The 24,677-nt window shown below is 42.3% G+C and overlaps 1 protein-coding gene across 1 annotated transcript in view; it reads right to left on the bottom strand.

Moving 5' to 3' along the window:
- Positions 1 to 2,055: 2,055 nt before the first annotated feature.
- The window catches only part of sema6bb (sema domain, transmembrane domain (TM), and cytoplasmic domain, (semaphorin) 6Bb), a 164,463-nt gene continuing 141,841 nt past the window's right edge, over positions 2,056 to 24,677 (bottom strand). Inside the window, exon 17 of the mRNA XM_033621764.2 lies at positions 2,056 to 3,109. Within this exon, the coding sequence (XP_033477655.2) occupies positions 2,202 to 3,109 (908 nt within the window). The 3' untranslated portion in view covers positions 2,056 to 2,201. The remainder of the gene's footprint in view (positions 3,110 to 24,677) is intronic.

Below are 24,677 nucleotides of genomic sequence, written 5' to 3'. Positions count from 1 at the left end.
CTAAACAACCAGCTAAAAGACGCTATAAAGCTCCTTACTGATGCTTTAAATTGAATAACATGGATATTTCAATCATATTTTGTATTTGTGGTCACAAAAACTGAAAGGTATCAACATTTCAATCAATGCTGAACCCTAGTTTTTGTACACTATGATATTTTCTTGTGTGTGTGTACTGTGTACCTAACTAAGCAGATGCCATCTTCTACATTTTAGCTGTACTACTCTGTGTAAAGTGTGATGGTTTAAATAGCACACACACTGCTCCCACGCAGGGCTCCGACACTGATTAGTGAATGTCAAGCAAAGGGTAGCTGCACAACATTAATGGCTCAATAGAGAAAGAAGAAGAAGAAGGGTGAGAATGAGAGTAAATCTGATCAAAGCTGTTTTTTGTACTCAATATGAGTACCACATTCATGGACACAAACCCAAAGAGACTCACACCCTCAAGCCCACAGACACAAAAACACACCACCACTAACACACCATGACCCAGATGAACTAAAGCTATCTCTGGATCTACATTTGAATCAAGAACGGATGAGAACAGACAAAAAACAGAAAACATCAAAAGATCAGACAACGGAGTGAAACTCCACACCCAAGTACACCCATGCCCATCTGTTTTCTTTATCCCGCTTTTGTTGGGAAACACACTGAAAGGGATGAAGTCGCAAGGGATGACCATTGTGACAGTAAGCAGTGCCCCAACCCTGGCCTCGGCCCCAGCTCCAGCCCTCAGCTCCTCCCTTGTCCTGGCAAACCAGTGAATCACCAGAGCGGGTGAAGCACAAGAGATGCCCGGTCCTGGTTGGTACATCTCACATGACGGATGGAACTGCTGTCCTCCTCATTGATATTCTGCTAGGCTGTGGAGCTGGGCTAGGTCCCTGACTCTTAACGGCTATTTGTTGCTGCAGTCTCCTCCTGCTTCTGGGGCACAAAGAGGCTCAGTGTCGGGCAGAAGAGGCTGAATGGAGCTCCCAAGCGGCCGGGCCTCACAGCCCCAGTCAGACAGCCAGACAGCCACAGCTCACATTCCCTTCTCCAAATGGACTGAGGAGCCCATGGGGGCCTCAGGTCAGGTCAGACAGACCCAGGCATACTGAGAGGCAGCTAGGGAGGGAAGAATGGAGGGGAGATATTGTTCCTTTTCCCAGCGCCCTGCATCTCCTGACATCTCTAAACTTCTGTTTGCTTTGCTGAGAAACAGTTACATTACAAAATATCAAATTAAATTGGATTTATCTTCTTCCTTCTGTTTCCTGCTTATTATTGCTTTCTTTCATGTCATGATGGCTCTGTCCAGCACCGCTTCTGAGGTACTGGGAATCACAAAAACTATAATGGGAGTCTCAACCCTTCCGTAGCAACTGGTCAACCACCCAAACCTCTGATTGGTAAACACAAAGAGACACATAAGAAAATCCATTTGTCTCCTTGTGATTGTTTATAAAAAGGGAAAATAATGTTAACACCCAACCTCCTCCATACAGAAACTTTAGTTATATAGTTATACTTCACAGTTAAGACAGGACACTGGTTGGGGTTGTCGTGGCCACTCACATTCACACTTACACACAATCACATACACACACTGCATGATTCATTGAGAGTCACTGCCCTCTGGCACGGCTACAACAGTTTTAGTCTCATCTGAAATCCAAAGTAAAGCACATTTTTGTCTGCTGGATGCCACTGGCACAAAAAAATAAAAGCAGAAATTAAATTTCACACTCAAAGATCCATGGTGTCAAAATGGTGAACAAAATGGTGGAGGGAGACCTTTCACATTTGGCGCTGTAAGGGAAACTGTCATTATTTTTTTTTATAATCTCCACACTCTGCTTTGAGAAGATTCCCTTTCCTTTGCACCCCTCTCTTTACCTTACTGTTTGTCCTGCAATGTCAAAGTCAAGCTCTGTGGGTCGGACCACTTACAGAGCAGAGGCGTGCACCTCAGATTAAGAGCAGAGGAACGGAGACGTGAGGAGAGTTTGCTCCTCTTTTTCAACTCTCTCTTTGTCTCTCTCTTCAGTCAGCTGAATGACGTCAGAACATTGAATGACAGTGAGAGAGGACAGACAGGGTAAGGTTGGACCGGGACAGTGAGACTGAGGGGTTGATTTATTCCAGTCTGCTGTTGGAGGGAATGGGTGTTCAGAGAGAGCTTGGTGCCAGGGTTCACGTACTTCGCCTCACTGGCCACTGGGGGTGCGCTCTCCCATGTTCTTCCCTAGAAGATGGCTGAAGTCAGCCAGTTCTCCCAGCCCTCGGGGCCCATGCATATCAGGCCTGATGAGGCCCTGGCGCTGGGGGTGATATGGCACTCCATTGTTGCTGTTGTAGTTGAGTGCCTCGTGACTCCAGCGAGGCTCCCCATAGTCCATGTGGGGAGTGGGAGCAGACACCACCCTCCGTCGGTCGGGGGAGTCCTGCGGCGTGGCGGGGTAGATGTATTCTCCCGCTGAGTTCCTCATGGTGCCGCTGGGACGACTGCCACCGTGCTCCCCTCTCTGGGTGGCTAGGATCAGGTAGCGTTGGCGCTCTGTGTGTGGGGGCAGCACAACCTCCCCAGGGTCCTCTATCCGCACCATCCCTCCACCCCCTCCACCGCCATGCAGGAACTTGGAGCTCAGGTAGATGACAGAGTTGTTGGGGCAGGGAGTCCCTACGGCGGTGAGGAAGGTCTGGCTCTGGTCCCAGTCAGTGTCTGGGAGACGCATGGCCCGTTTCTGCTGCAGCGGTGTCTGCTCCGGGGTAGGCAGCAATCCTGGGTCCATTTCTCCTTTAGGCCAGCCATTGGGCGTGACGAAGGGGTTGTCCGCCTGTGAACGACGCCTCTCACCGCCGCTGGTTCTTGTTACACTCATTACTGACCCGCTGCGGCCCTGCCCCAGCATGCTCTGCTCTTTGTCACTTTTGCGGCGGGCGCCGTTGGCTCCAGAGCCTCTGGAGTGGCGGTGGCGATGACTCATGATCCAGCACACGGTGAGGCCAGAGAGGACGGCTCCTGTTGCGAAGGCTGAAACAGCAGACACCACCAGCAGGTTTACAGACACCAGACCATCAGGCTCCTCGATGAAACTCTCTTGGAGCAGCATCCCTAAAAGGAGAGAGATAAAATCACAGCATTAAGTCGATCAGTTAACTGGTGGAAACAGCGTCAGTATTTCCTGTATTAAACATGTGGGAGTTAACAAACGGCGAGACAAAATGGCCTATTTTCTCCCTCTCCTCTGTGGGTGGGAATGGTCATATGCTTTCCAGCCAAGGTAGCTCTCACTAATTGCCTTCATTACGTAAAGTGGATGGTGATTTTAATGGCTGTAATAACTGTCTTCCTGATTGAGAAAGCTCTCAACCCTAACATGTTTCACAACATTAGCTTTATGGGGAGGGATGCCAAGTCTGGCATTAATGGTGAATATTATAGTTTTCTTCTTATACACCGTAAAAATCTTTTATACTTCCCATCTAGATGCTTGCGTTGTGTGAACTACTTGTGACTTGCAAGTCGTTTGATTTAAAACAGTAGATATGCAAAGTGCCTTAATAATGCTCGGCCTTACAGGGATTTAAGTCCTGGGTGCTGGGACTCTAAGGGCCTCACAAGACATACATATATATTAGAAATGACAATATTACACATAAACAACATTGGGCCAGAGAAGTCATCAGGTTTCTCGTGCATGTGCAGAACAAAATAAATCAGTGGGCTGTATGCTCAGGAAGAGGGAAGAACAGGCAGACGGAGAAGACCACAAGTCAGTAAAAGACCCCTCTGCTGCAGTGGAGGAGGACAAAAGACTGTGTGCTGAGGTGGGAGGAAGAGAAAGAGTGGCGCCAACAACCGGAGCACAGGCGCTGATAGGAGATAGGATGGTTGCAGGTTTTTAATTAAAAAGACGGATCTTCTTGCAGGGTTCCCACAGCTTAAGACAAGTCAGATTTAAGACTTTTAAACACCCTTTTTAATGCCACTTGGGATGAAATCTAAGACCAATCACCATAATTCAAGATAAAAAATATAATTTTCATCAGTTAGTGAGGGTTTAGGACAATTTTACCAAAATGTTTGCTGTAACATAAACCATGACTTTTTTGTCTTACGACTGAGACGAGGAACAGAACTGGGAGATACCTGGCATTTGTGGGCAACTTTGTTTTCCTCACTCTGCATGTGGGTGTGTGTCTACTGCCATGATTCCCTTTGTGCCGAGTTTGAAAAACTTTTTGCATAAAATACACAGACCCTTGTATTCAAGGGTCAGAAATGCCACAAAATCTTGGTTAAATAGCCAATTTTTGTTGAACTGTCACTCCCTCATGCCGTCCAGGGTACAGTGACAGCTAGCTAGCAGACAGTGGATTCTCTGCTCTGCTCTCAGATACCAGCTGCAAACTCAGTATGAGTGTTGCTGGTCTACTATCCTCATCTACATGATTGATTAATTTAATGCCTTTTAAGACTTAAAGGATCTGAAGGAACCCTGTTTTATTTTGCCGCTGTGCACATAAGCTTACCTGGCCGATAACCTCACTTTGTCTTGACTTATTGTTGAAGTATCATCTTATATTGATGAGTTTAATATTCTGTTTACTGATAAGAAGGGAGCTCCATTTGCAACTTGTCACTGGTCTGGGGTTCTGAATTAATTTTGCAGTGGCATATTGTAAAGGGAGGGAAGGGCCTGCAAAACATCCATAGCCCCAGAGCCGAAAGTAATATTAAGGTGCCTGTGTTCATGTGATTATCCATTATACTTATACAAAACACCTCTGGATACTTCTCGGTTGAGGCTGTAAGGAGTCACCTGAACTTGTTTTCTGTGCTGCAAATGTATAAAAAAGAAGCTTGTACTCCGTTTTGTCCAAATAAATATGCTGTTATTTCTCCCCTGTTGCATCTTTATGCCACAGTCTTTGCAAAGATGAACATAAGGCGTCATATTTATAGATAAAGGGTAAAATATCAGCAGACAAGACCATGAATTTCTGCATTTCTTTTGTGTAGGAACATTAGATGAACCCCCTCCGAGAGAAGTGTTTATGAATTATTGAAGATATGAATACAGCTAGACCACAGCATGGGCTGCCATGGATCAATTAGGAAAATGCCAGAAGAAAAGTTGTTCTTTGCAGCGTGAGCTCCTGGGACCAACACCAACGAATACAATGAAATTGTGCCAAGGGAAGCAGATTGGAGAGAAACAGATGAAGGTAAGAGGAGGGTGTTACAGAGAGAGAGAAAGAGAGAGAAAGAGTGAGGGAGAGTTTGCCTAAAGCGAACTGGAACATTTGGGGCCTTAGACAAACATAGTAATAGTTGTTAAATTACAGCACCGATCGTGGCAGAGGGAGGACTGCCTCCACAAGGACAGCGAAATAAATCCTTTCTCACACAAAACAAATGGATGTCATTAATAGACATTGGAAGCCACTTACTCACTTACACACAGCACAGAAAGGGAGAAAGAATGAACATACAGAGAAACAAACATACTTTTATTGCCTGACAAATTCATTTTTAATGGGGACAAATGGATCTGGTTGTGGTGCAAATACTCCAGCATGAGACAGCCTGGTGGTTAATTAATGTGGCCTGTGGCTTGGTATAATAAAGTGTTACTCTACACATTGACATTAAGCCGGAGAATGGCAGCTAAAACACTGTGAGACACTGCTGAGCTGCTGCGCCGTGCCGGAGGTGCTCTTGCACACATTAAAGGAGCAGTTCACCACAAAACACTGTAAAAATTATTTCTACTCTCACCCACAGTGACACATAATATGACACACTTACTGAAGAAAAACCTCAGACTTTGTTTTTAGTGCTTTCCTGCTGTGAGAGGCTGGCAGTTCTGCTTTAGAGAAAATAGTTCTCAATAAAAAAAATGGCACATTTATTCCTCTGCAAGGCCATGACTCAAAGCCTTTCCAAAGACACGAGTACAGTGACTTTATTATGTGCAAAAAGAGAGAGGGACATGGACCAGGAAATATCTGGTAACAAGACCAACAGCTTACTAGCATCTCCATCAAGCTGCACTTAGACAGCTAAATAGGGCTGTGTATTGGCAAGAACTTGCCAATATGATATGTATCACGATACAGGGGATTCGATTTTATATATCTGCTGTTTGGGGTTTCCAAGAACATACAAGTTGCAACACTGCATCAAAGAGCAATTCAATCCTTCCTGGGAGTCCATAAATTAACTCAAGTTGTGGCAATTAGTGGAGATATGGGATGGGAACCTCCAAACATCAGACATAAATGTCAAATGCTTCGGCTTTGGAATTGACGTGTGAAGATGTCCGATCAGAGACTCATTAAAAACAAATTTAATTGGGACATCTTCCATGGTCTTCCCTAGGGTAAGTTAAAATCCTTATTTGATTTGAACAACTTAATTTATTTTCCAGAACAGGTTACTCTGTGTTATTTAGGAGATGAGGAGTAAAATATTTAGATAAAAATGGTCTGTTGATATTTGGTGTGAACCAAAACTACGAACTTACTGCCTCATAAAGAAAAGCAACAGCGTGGAACCTTATGTGAAGCATAATCTCAACAAAAGATCCCTATGTGCTCAGTTATGCTCAGGAACATTACCACTGGCCTAAGAGACTGGGAGGTTTAAAACGACCCCAGAGGAGGACAAACTTTTTTTTTGTTGTGTAACTTGTAACTGTTGTGGTAAAGTTCAGAGTGAGGTTTATTTCTTGTTTTACTGTCCTGTATACGAAGACATACCAGATGTACTTTTCAGTAAAATGACCTCTATTCATGTTGATTTATTTTTGGTTGTATGACCATGAAAAATTCGAGTTTGTTTCATAAGGGGAACCTTTTTTTGTGGCAGAGTTTCTTTGCTGGTTCTGGGATAGAAGGCAGAGTATTTTGTTTGAGGACTGAGCAGTAAACTAACGTGTACTTTGGACTGATCAATGCGACATTGTTGTAATGGCGTCTTGTAAACCCATGAGGTTTGGGCTTGTGTTTGTGTGCATGACACAAAATAAAGAATCATCATCACAACATTTTGCAGACATTGGGTTTTGCTCTCCATACCTTGGCAGAGACTTTTGGAATATTTCGGATTTTGGTTACTTAACAACACAACTTAAAACCACCAAAATATCAATGCCATCTGTCATCAGTATTCTATGTCAAATTGATGTTGGCGTTAAACGTCCTAGAATTGAATTTTGGTCACCCAATGTCACAACCTAAGTTCAACCAAATAACATCTAACGACGTTGGTGGTCAGCTGGGAAAATGAACTGCTGCCACCAATCTTTGCATGTAAAAAAATCAAAAGTGTTTTTGAGAATCAGTACAGTATCGTAAGACATAATATCCTGATACTCCAGATACTCCCCGATCCTGATATCTTGTACCAATGTTTTCTTACACCCCCAATGCTAAATGCTAACATCAGCATGCTGCATGCTCACAATGGTAATGCTAACAGGTTGAAGATACAGTAATACTTAGTATGTTAGCTTTCTAATATTTGTTAATTAGTAACATACACAAAGTAAAGCTGAGGTTGATGGGACTGTCATAGTTTTGCAGGTCATAAACCAAAGTATTGGATAAATAACATTATGACCTGATGGTGCTGCTAAATTAAACCAAAATATCACCAAAGTTTTTACAATCCTGAGAGAGACTGAGTCAGTTTTCATGGGAATCCATCCAACAGTTATCAAGACATTTCACTCAAAACCCAACCCAACCCCAAATGTCAACTATGTGATGGCACGAGAGGAAAGGGCAAGGGACTGACGAACTCAATATAGTTCGTCATCTGAGGAGTGTTAGTACTAAATTTCATGGCAATCTGTTATCGTGATATTTCAATGTGGACTGGAGTCCTGCACAGGTCTGATTTTCAAGACCTGCTCCTGAACTATAACTGTGACGTGCAGTAGTGCGCCTGCCCCACATATGACCCATTGGTTCCACAACCTGACACCAGATCCATGGTCCGAACCCGAAATGCAATCCCTATAATAACCATACGCCTTTCAAGTTATTCGGTTAGGCAACTGTGATTATTTTGGGACATTTCATACATGTGAAACTATGATGATGTATTTTAAAACAAAGGTAATTCAGGAAATACGGTTCCAATATGGTTGCTTATTTTTGTATTGATGTGCCTGTTGGTAACGCACTCGACTAAAGTGGCTCCAATATTCCAGTTGGTGCGAAACACATAGCGGACACACAAAGTCAGTGGTTGGATGATTTAAGAGTTAAAACATTATATTATTATTAACTAAATCCCATAACTGAAAAGAAGACAAAACGCCATCCGAGAATCACCTTTTTTTATGGGTCACAGACAGGTACCAAACCCACTGTAAGACTCTGATGTAGACAAAAGAAGTGGACTTACGTAATCAGAGACAATAAGACAATTAAGGTAATATCAAAAGGCAAAGTACTGTATAGACTCAATAACGACCTAAACAATAACGTTTAAAGGGAGAGTAACCTTGTCTGTGTTTTCTTTTGATTTATTCAGACAGCTGGTTCATTGCCAGACTGTATAACTTTACAGCTTTGGCCTTAAAGCAAACCTTCAGGCTCAACAGTCCAGATGACAAATGACCAGAATTATACTAAACCATCCATCCATCCCGTGTCACTTATAGTTTCCTCTGATAGCCTGGACATTAAATCCTTGACTCTTTCAATGCCAGTCCATACCCTCAACAAGTTTGCAGTTTCCATTGACGGAACCCTGGCATTAATCAACTGGCCTTGTTAGTCAATCAATGTCCTTTTCAGCACTAATTAGTCCTTTATCACCAATCCAATAAGCTCAGCGATACACGTGGACACAGGCCTTAGTTTCAGCCTGATAATTATGTGACATGCACAGTTCAGTTCAGTTCAGTTCAGTGCCAGACAAATCCTCCTGAATAACCGGAGATCACATTTCATCAGTGGGATTGTGCTCGGTCTTAAAGCCTATTTGTTTTTAATTTTTTTGTTTGCTTGATGGAACACCCTCTTCCTTACTCATTTCATTTTAACTTTGTTTTTTTTTTCTTTCCTCTGTCTCTTCCATTAGTTTATCACTGCTTCTGAATATTAATTTTGGAATAATATATTTGGTTGCAACATTTTGATCTAAGATGGGGTTTTAAAAAAAATAATCTAACATTCTGCTGAAGTAGGTCCTCGCATGTGGCTGAAGTTAGGCATTTGAAAGTGTTTATTTAAAAGAGTATTAAGGTTTATTTGGGAGGTTAGTTTTGACCGATGGTATGTGCAAACACGATTGCTCAATATCTCCAAATTGCTCCGAGCACGGATGGCAGCTCATAATTTGGATCTCACGACGTGTTTCTTCATGCTGTCACGCAGCCAAGTCATTGTTACATTTATGTACTCATTTAAGCACCCGTGTTCTTCTATGTTTATATTGAATTTGGCATTTGTTCAGTGGGACTTCTTTTCTCCTTGAGCACATTGTTGGCATCTTTGTTGCAGCAGCCTAAACAAAGCCTCGACTCTTGCTGTATTTATTTTCATGTTTCAGGCCAATATTCAATTTGGAAAGACTGCCAGTTTCAATTACATTATCTCTCCTCTCCTCCGTAAAAAGGGTGTTCGTGGGGGCAACACATGCGATACAAAGAAAGGCATTTGGAGGTTAGCAGCATGTTCATTTACAGTGTCCACACACACACGCTCACACCAGAGGAGTCTGAAAAGTCAAGTAATGAATTGATTCATTGCTGCATTTTTTTTTTTAATAAACCGCAGCCTTGATGACTTTGTAAACAAAAACGGAGCGCTGCAACCACACAAAGCTCAGAACAAGGCGGCAACATAACAGGGTAAAACCGCAAATCTCCTCTCTCACACACACATCACATCTGGAATTGTTCTCGCTTCACTCAGCTGCAGAGGTTGTAGATATTTCTTTAACATTTACCTCAACTGTGGTCAGGGGTTGCTGTGTGGCACTTCAGATTAAATTCTGCACGGTGCAATAATACTGCTGTCATCCTCATGCAGAAGGAGAGGTCTTGACAAGTGTGTGTGTGTGTGTGTGTGTCTTAGTATGTCTTTCTGTGTGTGAAGCTGTAGGACAGAGACAGGCTGGTCTCCTCATGCTCAATACGCTCCCTCAACTCCATTCCTCTTTGACACGGACACTCAGATATGTTAATTACTATGTGAATTTCTTTTTCCCCCCACATATGTCTGTCTTTCTTCCATGCACAACATGTAGATGAAAGTCTTTAGCCAGTGGCTGTAAGCTGAAACAGCCGGTGAAAATGAAAGGATGAGATTTGGTTGTATGTGTGTGTGTGTTTATGTGACCGCAGGCAGGTTTCTCTGCATCCTACAAAGAGGTGACAGTAGAAGCAGCAGCTTGTGCACTCTCCCTTCCCTTCAACTCCTTCTCTCCTCTTCCAATCCCGCTCACTTATTAAAGCTTAATAGAAGCCAACGGGCCTGCCTGTCAGGCTGACGCACACTGAGCTGCTTGTCTCGAGGCTTCCAGCTCCAATTACAGCGTAACAATGAGAGGAGAGGAGAGGAGAGGAGAGGACAGGAGAGCTGAGGAGAGGACAGGGGAAGAGAGGAGAGGAGAAGAAAGGAGAGGTGAAGGGAGGAGAGGAGAGCAGAGCCAAGGAGAAAGAGAGGAGAGGAGAAGGAAGGGAAAGGGAGGAGAGGAGGGTAGAGGAGAGCTGAGGAGAGCAGAGTGTAGGGTAGGGTAGGGTATGGGAGGAGCGGACAGGAGGGGAGATAAGAGGAGACGACGAGAGGAGAGGAGCTGAAGAGACCAGAGCTGAGGAGAGCAGAGGGTAGGGTAGGGAAGGAGAGGAGAGGAGAGGAGAGGAGAGGAGAGGGTAAGGTAGGGAGGGCAGGGTAGGAGAGGAGAGCTGAGGAGAGCAGGCCCAAGGGGAGCAAAGGGTAGGGTAAGGTAGGGTATGGGAGAAGAGGAGATGAGGAGAGGGGGCCAGAGGAGAGGAGAGGGGATGAGAGGAAAGAAGAGGGGATGAGCGGAGAGGAGAGGAGAAGAAAGATGAGGAAAGAAGAGGGGAGGAGAAAAAAGGAAAGAAAATGAGAGGCAAGGAGAGGAAAGACAAGTAGAGGAGAGAGGAGGAGGAGGACGTCATATGGGTTGACAAAAAGGGAGAAGTGAGGAGAAAAGAGGACATGAGATGGAGTAGGAGTTGAAACAAAAAGAGGAGAAGATGGGAGGAGGAGGAGACAGCTGAAGAAAACAACAGAGAGGAGAGGAGGGCATGAGTGGGGATTAAAGAGGTGAAAAGCAGACAGAGAAAGGGAAGAGGAGGAGGGGAGTTTGGAGGAGAGAAGATATCTGTTGTTGAAAGCAACACTGAGAGGATATTTGGGTACAATGCATAAAACCATCTACACATATGTTTGCTGCAGTTAACTGTGAAATTCAAAGTACAAAGGAGCTTGCTTGAGTTTCAATTTTTCTTTGGTATTCAATTTCCTTTGTCTCTACCCCGCAGTCGTCTGCTCCTTCACACCCCGTATCGTCCTTCCCTCCCGCCAATCCTCTTGTTAGCTGTTAATCCTCTCTCCATATCACTCTCTCTTACCCACCACTCCTTTGATCACCAGGGGTGGCGGCATGATGGGAGTAATGGCTTAAAATTTCAAGAGAGAAGTAAAGAAACTTTTACTCGCACACTTTCAAATCAAGGTCGTTGCCGCACGATCAATTTTAATATCTGCACGACAGAGTGATGTTTCCGTCTCACGGCGACCGTGACAGCTGTGGTCATGTTAGTCTGAGTGACTTTTTAAAATTTTCCCTCATGTCCCATGCTCTCATTTCTCCCCTCCATTCTGCCGGTGAGTTAGGGAAATTAATGAAAATCCCTGTTAGCTCCATGCCAGTTGTTAAACATTTCCCTTGATTAGAACACTGGCAGGAGACTCTGTGTATCTGCTCGGCCCATGCTCAGGGTTTGGCGGCGCTTTCCACAATGGCCTTGTGAACATGTGTGCGTGAGATAAAGACAGTGAGTCAGATGAAGGGTAAGGAGGATAAATTTTAACCAAGCATCTCTGAGGTTGATGTTAATTTGAAGCGACCAAATGATAATTGTGGTTTATTACAACTTGAGTCTAATTTTCATAGTTTTGGCCATCACTTCTATCAGGTATGATAGCACTGTACTCATCAGAGTAATTGCTGAAATCTGGGAACATTGTAGCATCACTATAATGAGGTCTGGTGAGAAACACGAGCACTCAGACAAGAGGTTTCCAACTTGGAGGTCATGTTCCCTGCAAGATGAAACTGAGGGGTGAGGGGATATTCAACATGTTAAATTAAACATATTTCCATTACCCAAATTTGCCTTTTTAAGAAATCTATTTTTCTTCTTTTGAACAACAGCTGTATTTCAGAGTTTTACCTCCTCATGCCTCTTAAAAAATTAAACAATGTGAAAGGAACATCAGTCTTTGGTGCAACTATTTACAGCTCATAATAATATGCAGCTTGTGAGCAGGCGTGGAGGTGCACTGCTTGCCTGTGAAGTGTCTGATTTTGATTTGATTTGATAAATTAAAATACAGTACACTAATGTGCATACAGCACTAAAACTCATCAAGATACTGCAATAAGGTCATATGACATATTTCCATTGTGGCTCTGAAGTCAAGGCTAGAGGCAGACAGGAGTAGGGAATGACGTGTATATGCTACTAATATACACACACAGAAATGACGGAGAAGAAATACTGATGGACATGTTTTATAAAGTTAAGTACATTTATGTTAGAGGTTCAGAAAATGTTGAAAGGGCTCATCTGTAAATTGGGAAAGATTATATTTCAGTTGAAGATATTGAGAACCCTTTTATTACCAAAGACGTTTCTGGGAAGTTCATTTTTTAATCACTTTATTTCAAATAAAAGTAGGTTGTCTAATCCTTTAGTACTAAGCTGACTCAGAAACCAGACCAAAAACTCTGACATGTCTTGGAAAGGATGTTTCACTATAGTAGCTTATTCAGCATCCATTTTTTTCCAGCTAAAACTACTGGGAAATGGGCAGATTTTATTTCATTTGGGATTTAATTCCTCTCCTTCCCCTCATTAAGAGAAATGTGCTTCTCCCTAATTTACTTTTTAGATTGGGTTGTGTCAGATTAAATACACCAGCCTGCATGTTCAGACCATGCGAGTCCTGAACATATTGAAAATAGCCGGTAAAATAATTTAGACATAGACTTTGGAAAATCTTTAGTTTAAGTGTTGAGTTCTACTTTCATTAGGGAGCCAGCTCCGGTCCCTAAAATGGTTTGATATGCGGTCTCAGACAGCGGGATTTATAGTTGTGCGCAGACCCTATGCCGTAGCCTATGCACGTGGCCTGTGCCATTGTGAGCATTTATACTTGTGCGGTGGTGTGTCTGTGTCACTCTGCAGTTATACCTGCAAAACACTAGTCGGCGGCAGAGTTTCTGTGAAGTGTTGTAAAGTTTAGTTGATTCAAAACACACCCAAAACACACTTTAAACATGGCTTAATAGTGACAATTTCAAACACAAGTACACAAATCGGCTTCATTATAACTCACAGCAATCACAGACAAACACTTGTCTTTATCTGGACACATTTCCCACAAATACAACATGCTGATGTATTTAGCACAAGCCTATGACATTTTACACTGTATTAATTAGCCTAACAGCGAGCGATCTTCTCCTCTTTTCATATAAAACCAGGGACAACAGCAACATTTAACAAAGGTAACGCCACATAATTTGGCTCCATTACAACTCACAAGGTTCACTGACAAAACAACTGTCATACTAAACACGTTTTCCAAAAAAATGTAACATACTAACGTTATTAGCACAAGCCTATGGCATTTTACATTGTATAAATTAGCCTAATTTATACAATGTTAAATGCCATAGGGAATTTATACTTCTGCGTTGAATTTACACTTATATACCAAAAAGGTTGGGAGCCAACAAAAGTAAATGCACCTAAGATGAAGTTCATAATTCCTCATTACACACTATGGCTTTGTGTGTTCACAAGAAGTATGACAAGAGAGGTAGAGTTGAATCAGAAAATAAGTTTGCTAGTTGCACAGTACAGCTGACAGGAAATTAATTAACTGTGTGCCTTTGTTTTCTCTGCCAAAAATGTTTGTCCAACCTGGGGCGTTCTTTTCTTTCTTTTTAACCTGTATGGTTGTTGGACTTACCTTGTTAATTGTCTCATTGGACTTCTTGCGATGGTGTTGTGCACTCAGATCTCAGCAATTAGCTCAGCAATTAAAACTGCTCCTTAAAATCCAACACTAAAAAATAAAGTTTACCACATCCTTATTTTGCACTTCGAAAACCGAGCTGTGTGGAGGTGAGAGAACGAGCAGGATTTGAATTTATCTCTTTTTTTTGACTCCTTATACAACTATTTCTGTCACTTCTCACACGTACAAACAAGTGCAAGACTCTGAATGCCTTCTAGGAGAGGCTGTTGTATGAACTAGTTCTTTCATAGCATCACTCAACCCTTATTATCAATGATTGTGATGACCAAAACTACCAAAATAATACCCATGTTGTAATAAACTAAAATTATTCTAAAGAAAATAGATGTACAGTACAGGCCAAAAGTTTGGACACACCTTCTCATTCAATGCGTTTTCTTTATTTTCATGACTATTTACATTGTAGATTCTCACTGAAGGCATCAAAACTATGAATGAACACATGTGGAGTTATGTACTTAACAAAAAAAGGTGAAATAACTGAAAACATGGTTTATATTCTAGTTTCTTCAAAATGGCCACCCTTTGCTCTGATTACTGCTTTGCACACTCTTGGCATTCTCTCCATGAGCTTCAAGAGGTAGTCACCTGAAATGGTTTCCACTTCACAGGTGTGCCTTATCAGGGTTAATTAGTGGAATTTCTTGCTTTATCAATGGGGTTGGGACCATCAGTTGTGTTGTGCAGAAGTCAGGTTAATACACAGCTGACAGCCCTATTGGACAACTGTTAAAATTCATATTATGGCAAGAACCAATCAGCTAACTAAAGAAAAACGAGTGGCCATCATTACTTTAAGAAATGAAGGTCAGTCAGTCCGGAAAATTGCAAAAACTTTAAATGTGTCCCCAAGTGGAGTCGCAAAAACCATCAAGCGCTACAACGAAACTGGCACACATGAGGACCGACCCAGGAAAGGAAGACCAAGAGTCACCTCTGCTTCTGAGGATAAGTTCATCTGAGTCACCAGCCTCAGAAATCGCAAGTTAACAGCAGCTCAGATCAGAGACCAGATGAATGCCACACAGAGTTCTAGCAGCAGACCCATCTCTAGAACAACTGTTAAGAGGAGACTGCGCCAATCAGGCCTTCATGGTCAAATAGCTGCTAGGAAACCACTGCTAAGGAGAGGCAACAAGCAGAAGAGATTTGTTTGGGCCAAGAAACACAAGGAATGGACATTAGACCAGTGGAAATCTGTGCTTTGGTCTGATGAGTCCAAATTTGAGATCTTTGGTTCCAACCGCCGTGTCTTTGTGAGACGCAGAAAAGGTGAACGGATGGATTCCACATGCCTGGTTCCCACTGTGAAGCATGGAGGAGGAGGTGTGATGGTGTGGGGGTGTTTTGCTGGTGACACTGTTGGGGATTTATTCAAAATTGAAGGCACACTGAACCAGCATGGCTACCACAGCATCCTGCAGCAACATGCCATCCCATCCGGTTTGCGTTTAGTTGGACGATCATTTATTTTTCAACAGGACAATGACCCCAAACACACCTCCAGGCTGTGTAAGGGCTATTTGACCAAGAAGGAGAGTGACGGAGTGCTGCGGCAAATGACCTGGCCTCCACAGTCACCGGACCTGAACCCAATTGAGATGGTTTGGGGTGAGCTGGACCGCAGAGTGAAGGCAAAGGGGCCAACAAGTGCTAAACACCTCTGGGAACTCCTTCAAGACTGTTGGAAAACCATTTCAGGTGACTACCTCTTGAAGCTCATCAAGAGAATGCCAAGAGTGTGCAAAGCAGTAATCAGAGCAAAGGGTGGCTATTTTGAAGAAACTAGAATATAAACCATGTTTTCAGTTATTTCACCTTTTTTTGTTAAGTACATAACTCCACATGTGTTCATTCATAGTTTTGATGCCTTCAGTGAGAATCTACAATGTAAATAGTCATGAAAATAAAGAAAACGCATTGAATGAGAAGGTGTGTCCAAACTTTTGGCCTGTACTGTATATCAATATCACCCAAACACATAATAGCATCTGAAAGCCTGTTTCACCTGCTTACTTACTACACTGGTTTCTTATTACTGTCTGGAGGTGTCAGCTAATTTAAATGTTAACAAATTAATTTGGGAACCATTTGAGGCTTCAGTTCGATAAGTTTCTTAATCAAAAGCCAGACAGGGGAACTTTTATGCAGTTTGAGAACTGGGATACATGTATTGGAACCGCAGCACATCAAAACAGAACAAAGAGACTTCACAGCATCCCGATGGACCTGTCGATGCCACGAGCACACACTTCTGAGCTTGATAGGTTACGACTGTGTCAGCGTATAGCCACTGATCTGAGGGGCTTTCATCTCCAGAATCCACCATTTCTCTGCATGTTAATGTGTTTATGCACGCACTGACGGCAGGGATACACGTGGCAAAGCATGTGCGCCAGGGTGTGAATAAGTGTGTATAGATGTATGAATATGTGTGTGTGTTAATAAGTGAGTGTGCGTTGCCTGCACCCATGGCTCAGTGATTTTGCTCATTATCCTACTCTCCTTTTCCTCTGTTGTAGGACTGCAGGCACTATTTTGTTTCGTGTTTTTTAGCACGTCTTCCCCTTCCTGCTGTCTTACTCCTGTTTTTTTCCCCATTACTTCTATTTCCGCAGATATTTTCTATATCTCACCCCTTCTTGCCACAACTGCATCTCTCTCTGTTTCTCTTTCTCACACACATACAGTACACCTCACGCTGCAAGCTGTGAGGCGAACACCGGCATGTGCTCGAGGATGGAGAGAAACTGAGAAAGAATTAAAACGCTTTAAAAAGAAGCAGGAGCGCCGTGGAGCTCCTTACTCGGACTAAACCTCGCTTGCTCGTAAACTGTATTTACTCTCAGGATGATTGTAAAACCATTTACGGTCCCTCCCTGACAGCGTTTTCAGAGCACGGCTGCTGTTGGGAGAGTTGTGCATGACTCCCTGGTTAAAAAAAAGAAAAATACATTCAAAAATAAAGGAAAAATCCCAACCTCAGCTCCTGAGGGCTAGTCAGACATGCCCAACTGATCAATATGTTAAAACATTTATGCGCAACAACCATGTGTTTGCAATTAAAATTCCATAAAATCTCCACCAAAAACCTGCTCCTAATACATTCAGTTCTTCTGCTGGGTCTATTAGTGAGGGCAGATCAGGTTGGCTAGCTCAGAGTCAGGGATTGTGATGATGACTACATAATTACATACCTGCACAACTCTCTGCTGCCTATACATTCCTGTCTTTCATCTCTAGCTAACCAGTGTATGTTAATTTTTAACTTTCACCCTTCCCTCATATTGGTTTCTTGCTCCCTTTCCGTGCTCATAGAAAAATCTGTGCTTGGAGTAAATGAGGTAAGTCTAGAGTTGCTATTGGGGGTGAGAGCTGCGTGTTAAAATCATTGGGGGGGGGGGGCTGACTGACTCCCTCCTGCTGCCATGTAATCAAAAGCTACAGGACGTTTTTTTTTTTTTTTTTTTTTTGCGCCATAAAGGCTTTTTCACAGCCTCTGCACATGTGTTGCTGTCAGGAATGTTACTCAATGAATTTGTGGATTCAATTAAATCAGGAGACCTTGTTTTCCCAATCTGGTCAACCTTTAGTGAGAGGCAGCTTAACAAGGGCGAGTCTGTTAGCTGTTTCAGCTGCATCCAATTCAAACGAAGCAACTGGGCTGTGGCGGACACTGTGGTGAAATAAATTGTTTTCCAGAGAGTTTCATACGCATGAGAGTGCATATGTGTATACATGTCTCTCACTAAGATGCAATTTTTATTCTTTTCCTCTATATACTATAACTTACGGAGCTGGCTGTGCTTTCGTTTGGTAATTGATATGCTCATTTTAGGTGCAAAGCCAAAAGCAAACTGTGGAGAGCAATAATAAATATTCACAAACATGTCACAGGCGATAAATTGGAGAGCAGGTCCGCATAGCATTAGTCTAACTATCTGCCCCGAGGGCTCATATCTCTCAGTCCCAAATCATGGACCAGGCAATTTTAACTTAATCTTTCTCACATGCTACACTCATATATCACGTCAGAGCTATGTTCGGTGCTACACTGTGCGCCCACCAGCTGAAAACACATGCCAATTTGTTTTTATGTTAACTCCCAGAGCGCTGAAGTGCTGGACTCGTTCCTGATACAAATTTCTGAGGGTTTAACAGAATGATTAAAACATCAGGTCTCATGTCGGGGCAGCACGCCATCTGGGCAGCTGATTGAAACTACCCTCGCCCCATTCGTTCAGCCACTCGTCCGCTCTGTTAATTTACAGGCCGCCTTTAATGAAATGTCTGCGCCGTGACACGGGCCAAGGCCTTGCAGGTGGACGCGCCATCAGGACACATCCTGAGCTGAACGATCGCTCAGAATCACAGCGCCTGTCAGCTGACCCGGACTAAAGAGAGTTTAAAGTGATCAATACGGAGGAGCTGCAACAAACTCGCGCGTGGAAGAGATAGGAAGAGGCTGATGGACAGACTGAGCGAGACAGGGAGGCGGAGGGGAGAGACACAAAGCGAAACAGAGTCTGAGAGAGGTGACAAGGAAAGAAAGAGAGGGAGGAGACACATAAATGAAGTGAAAGCGGATGAGATTGAGACAGAAGGAGTGTGACAGAGAGAAACAGGGAGAGGAAGTGTGAAAAAAGCGCAGCAGTGTTATTGATGTGTTGCAGAAAGGAGGAAAAGTGTTGTTTGATGCAGGGAGTTAGGGGAACTCACCATGGTCGATTTCTGTCTGAATGATAGACACAAAAACAATCCCGAGTGGTGTGAGTGGAGAGTAGTTACAGTACTCCGGATGTCACGCTGCAGGACTCTCTGTTGAGGCATTACACAGTGCCTCCAGGTCCTGCCCGCACTTTATTGGACAACTATTACTCAGCACTGGCCACAGACCTGCCCGAGGCCCTTATTCTTCATCAGCTCTCTCTCTGTATGTGTGTAGGTTCAGCCAAATTCCTTAAATGCCAGTGTCTGGTGTACAATTTTGCGATAGTGAGAAGAGCCGGTGGCTTCAGCTGGTGGTGGCAATCCTATGTGTAGCTGTGTGTGAAAAGGCTCCAGGTTGCCTCACACAATGTTTAATGTGCTGATCCGCTGTTTTCCCGCTTTTTAACTCTCTCTTTCTCACTCACACACACAGACACACACAGGTCCCTCCTTTATGAGGCTGGCAACTGTATCACACAAGACAACATATTAATCTAATTTTATGCACACATACTGGTCTAGTCAGAGTGCTATGCTTTTGGGAGCAGCGACACAGACCTCCTGTCTATTTTTGTAAGCTAAAACCATTTCCCTCAGTGGAAAGGAAGCTTTTATTTACAGATGAGAAGCAATAAATTGTAAAGACAAAAAAGCCTCCAGGAAAATAGCATTTTAAGTCTTGTGTGTCATATATCCTTCAGGGATTCATACTTTGGGAGTTATCCTGGCCTTATATAAGTAGAGGAAATCTCCGCTAGCTGCTAGGCTAATTTATACAATGTAAAATGCCATGGTCTTGTGCTAATAACGTTAGCATGTTACATTTGTTTGGAAAACATGTTTAGTGTACGACAGTTGTTTCGTCATTGGACCTTGTGAGCTGTAATGGAGCCAAATTTTGTAATGTAACCTTTGTTAAATAATGCCCTTGTCCCTGGTTTTATATGAGAAAAGGAGAAGATTGCTAACTGCTTGGCTAATTTATACAATGTAATTGCCATAGGCTTGTGCTAATAACATTAGCATGTTGTATTTGTGGGGCAAATGTGTCTAGATAAAGACAAGTGTTTGTCTGTGAATGCTGCCAGTTATAGTGAAGCCGATTTGTGTACTTGTGTTTGAAATTGTCGCTATTAAGCCATGTTTAATGTGTGTTAAGGGTGTGCTTTGAATCAACTAAAAATTACAATACTTCACAGAAACCCCACCGCCAACGAGTGTTTTGGTGGTGTAACTGCAGAGTGACACAGACACACCACCGCACAAGTATAAATGCTCACAATGGCGTAGGTGACATGCGTAGGGTTTGCCACACAAGACGTTTACACCCTAAACTGACACAGAAAAGGCACAAATTAGTGTATAAAAATTCATCAGAATGTGGCCAACTTAAGTTTGTGATGCTCAAGTTTTTTGGCAGAGGACCCCTAAACCCTGTCTCACGTGTGTCCCCCTTGACACAAAACCTACACCCTTGTGTAAACTTAAATTCCTAAGTATAAAAATATAAGTATTCGTCAAGGTGAAGATAATTTCAACTGTGTCTATAGCAATGTTTCACATTTTAGAAACCTGTCATATGTTTTGTATTTAAGACTTAATCTGAAAATTAGTAGCTGTCAGATGTCTGTAAAGATTCTCAGTTATCTAGGTCATGGTAATCATAAGTGCTGTATCGTAGGCAACTGGACTTGCTTGGGTGTCTTGAAGACGTTTCGCCTCTCAATCAAGAGGCTTTTTCTGTTCTAACGGACTGGTGCAGAGTCACCGGCTTTAAGCTCTGGGTGTGAACCCTTACAGAGTTGTTGAGGTAACATGTGAGTTGGCCGTCTTGTGTGTTGTTAGGGTTACATGTGTCCAGGTGAGAATGGGTGTGAAGAAGACTGCATTGTAACTGGGTGATAAGTGGTGTCATAGGCCAACTCATCTGTTTAACGATGGTCGTTCCAGTTTGACGTAGATGGCTTCTTTCACGCCTCTTTCAAACCAAATTTCTTCTCTGGCCAAGATGTGAAAATTGCTGTCCTCGAAAGAATGTCTACTGTCTTCAAGAAACTTAAGTAAGTCCAGTTACCTATGATATAGCACTTAGGACTAGTAGCTGTAACTGTTGAGTAAATGAGTCAAGTAAAAGTACCTTTGTCTCTGAACAGCTGTGAAGTACAAGTATAGTAGTAGTAGGACTGCACTTAAATACAGTACTTGAGTAAACATACTCAGTTACTCTCCACAACTGCATCTCGCACCAAAGTGGAAGCTGTGATTACAAAACGAAGCTGAAACTGTGGTAATTTTTCCACCTGATTTGCCAAAATTAAAATGGATTTTTTTTTCTACTTCTACTAATCCTTGCAATCAAGCAATCAAGGATTTGTGCTGTACAACCACAGTTTAATTTGACTGATCCAAAAAAGCGGCAGCACTAATGTCAGACATTAAAGCCCTTGAAAACTTTTTTTTCCCCCTGAAAGTTAAAGTTCACGGAAAAAAAACATACTGAGGTATTATTAATTAAGAATGTACCTCTGAGAAAATCTGCTTCATCACAACTGTGTGTGTTGTTGGATCATATTTGATTGACGGTGGCAAACAAACCACACAACTGTCATCACATTTTGATTAAAATGTGGCTAAGTACTGATGGGTGCAGGAAAATATGTGACATCTTGTTTCTCCATCTGAGCATGGAGGGGGAAAAAAAATCCATAAATCTCTCGTATAAAAATAACTTGTTAGACTGACAGAAAAGTTTGTGTGTGCAAAACCCTGCTCCTCAGACTAAGAAGCTGATTGAAAAAACAGCTTGTCAGGGCCTTTCAGTGCTGCATTTGTAATTTAAATACTAATATGATATTTATATTTAGTCATTTCAACAGTTTGGGCTATGAAATGTATTTTGGCTTTCTTCTTAACAATAAATCACACTCACTATAACCTTGAATAAAGCCAGTTTTTCTGATTTATATAAGATTTAGGTAAGCAGTCAATATATTATTTTTAAATATAGAAATCTCCCCGGATTTATTTTGTTTATACAAAAACATTTTCATTACTCATAGGACTGTTGCATAATGGACAGTCGATTGGCATTTGCATTGCATCTCCTTATTTTTTCTTCAGTTACAACTACCTGAAGCATTTTCTGAGCTGTCAAGCTCACTAGAGGACCTCGTCTGCTGTAAACAGCAGTGATCAGCTGCCTCTTACAGCATTAAAATACATCTTTTGGATGTGTGAGGACATAAAATTAAGGTGGATATTGGTTTAAACTAGAGCTGTGATGATGAATCAATTTGTTGTCCACTACTAAATTAATTGTTAACTAATTTGATAATTGATTAATCACTTTGACTATGTTTTTTAAGAATAAAAGAAGTAAAAATGATCTGATTTTAACTTCTTGAATGTGAACATATTCTGGTTTCTTGACTCTTTTATGAGAGTAAACTGAATTTCTTTGGGTTGTGGACAAAACAAGAAGTCATATTAGGCTTTAGGAAACACTGACTGACATCTTTCAAAATTTTCTGACATTTTATAGACAATTAATTGAGAAAATAATCAACAGATTAATTGACAATGAAAATAATTGTTAGTTGCAGCCCTAGTTTGAACTCACATGCTTCCCTTTAAAGTTTGGTGAACATGGTCTTATTCAATGTAAACTGGTTCATCATACCTACAACTCTAAGGCTCAGTTGTCTGATATCTATGACAGTATTTCATCTGCAATCTCTTGCAAACCTCACAAACATGTTTTGGCTTCGCCCACTCCTACATAATTATTGGACAGAGATCTTAAATACCCTATTGGAGATGACTGTGGAAAAATTAGAAACTAATACTGTTATGCTGTGTTCACACTGTGAGTGACACAACAACAGTGTCCCCAGGTACATCATTGCCAAGTTGCCACTGAAGTGTTGCTCAGGCACTCATTAACATAATTATGTTGCCACGGGCTTGTGTGTGTCTGCTACCTGCCACAAAGCACTTTGACTGAACATCATCTAAAGCAGTGGTTCCCAACTGGTGGTCCAGGGTCCAAAAGTGGGTCACGGGCCCATTCTGAATGGACCACAAGTGACTTGCAGTGTGTTAGTTTTTTAAAACTTGAAGGGCTGTTGAAGTGACTAACACACAGCCACTTGACAGAGGCAGCACACTAGCTTGACGACATGGCCAAATGCAAATATGATGCAGAAAATATTAGACTGTGTGGACCTTGAACTAAAGACTAAGGAGAAATCTGGACCCCATGGCTGGACCAGTTGGGAACCAGCGATCTAAAGTTTGTATCTGAACATAAAACATCAATGCTTATGATCAGTGTCTGAGCCCCATTTTAACATCACTTTTCGCTGCCCCATTGCATCCCTGTATGCACTGCAACACACAAAGCTAGCATAGCGTCAGCTAGCTGCGGTTAATAACACATTGCCATAGCTAATAACAAACCATGTGATCGGCTGATGCCTCACCGCGTCACAGGAGCATGAAAAAAATTTGACGCTAGCTCAACTTTCGTTTGTAGCGTGTCGTGCCTGTCAGGTGTCAGGTGTCAGTTTGAAGCTTCATGTCACTGACATCCATTAAAAATGAATTGTAGCCTTTTGCTGTGTCGCTTGCAGTATGAATGCAGTATTAGGGGATTGTTTGGGATCTTCCCCTCTTTGCCGCCCCTCTCTGCATCCAAACAAGATGTGTTCGCTTTTGTCACCCTACTGGCTAGAAGAATAAAGCTCAGTGTAATTCAATCAGGAAGATTTTCTTTATGTTATATCCATTCACAATTCTCTCTCCATCCCACTCCCACTACTCACCAATCAGCTGACTATGGGCGTTCCCTCTCCTGCTAAGCCAATCAAACTTTGCTACAATCTCCTTCAGCCATTCATGTTGCTGCCTCCAAACTTTAAATCTGTTCTCCTCTCTGCTCCTGTCAGCTGTCATTTTAGGCTGAAACATTGTGCCTTCCTCCACCCCATTCACCTCCAGTCACCTTATCCAGAGCCCAGGACATGCTCATCACTCCCCTTCACATCTAGATTTTCAGCTTGCTCTTCATCTCATCATCACCACCAGGGTCTAGACTCCATAGAGATGGGTCCTCTAATCTGCTGTGCGTTTACCACCCTCCTGGAATAGATGACATCATGATGGGGTCTAATCGCCAAAGACTTGTCTCATTGCTCACTTATGTGCACATGTAAATAAATATTCTTCACTCTCAGAGTCTCTCCTGATTGAACAATATAGACCAACTGGAAATCAATAGTATCTCCGTCTCATACCCACTGGATAAGATACAGCTTTTATTTCTGTAACTGGAAAATATCAGACTTTCATGATGTGGTTTCTCCAATAAATCTGGAAAAGTAAAGGGGATAATCTTCAAATTCATTAAGAGGATTAATTAATTTTCTATTAATTCCTGATTGGAGCAACTGTTGTGGTTCAAAGGGGTTTCATTATTGTCTTTGTTGTAGCCTGGGTGATATGCTGCTGTTCTGACCATTAGTGTCAACAATGGACATGGATTACTTTTAGCTGACTTATGGGTTTGTGGTTGTGTTGTTTTAATTTTCTTAGTGTTCATACTGTAAGCTGTTGTGAGGTTTAGCAATATGTCTGTTATCGCTTTTTAA

This window comes from Epinephelus lanceolatus, chromosome 6, assembly GCF_041903045.1.
Source record: "Epinephelus lanceolatus isolate andai-2023 chromosome 6, ASM4190304v1, whole genome shotgun sequence".
NCBI classification, from domain to species: Eukaryota; Metazoa; Chordata; class Actinopteri; order Perciformes; family Serranidae; genus Epinephelus; species Epinephelus lanceolatus.
This window is presented reverse-complemented; position numbering and strand designations above follow the sequence as displayed.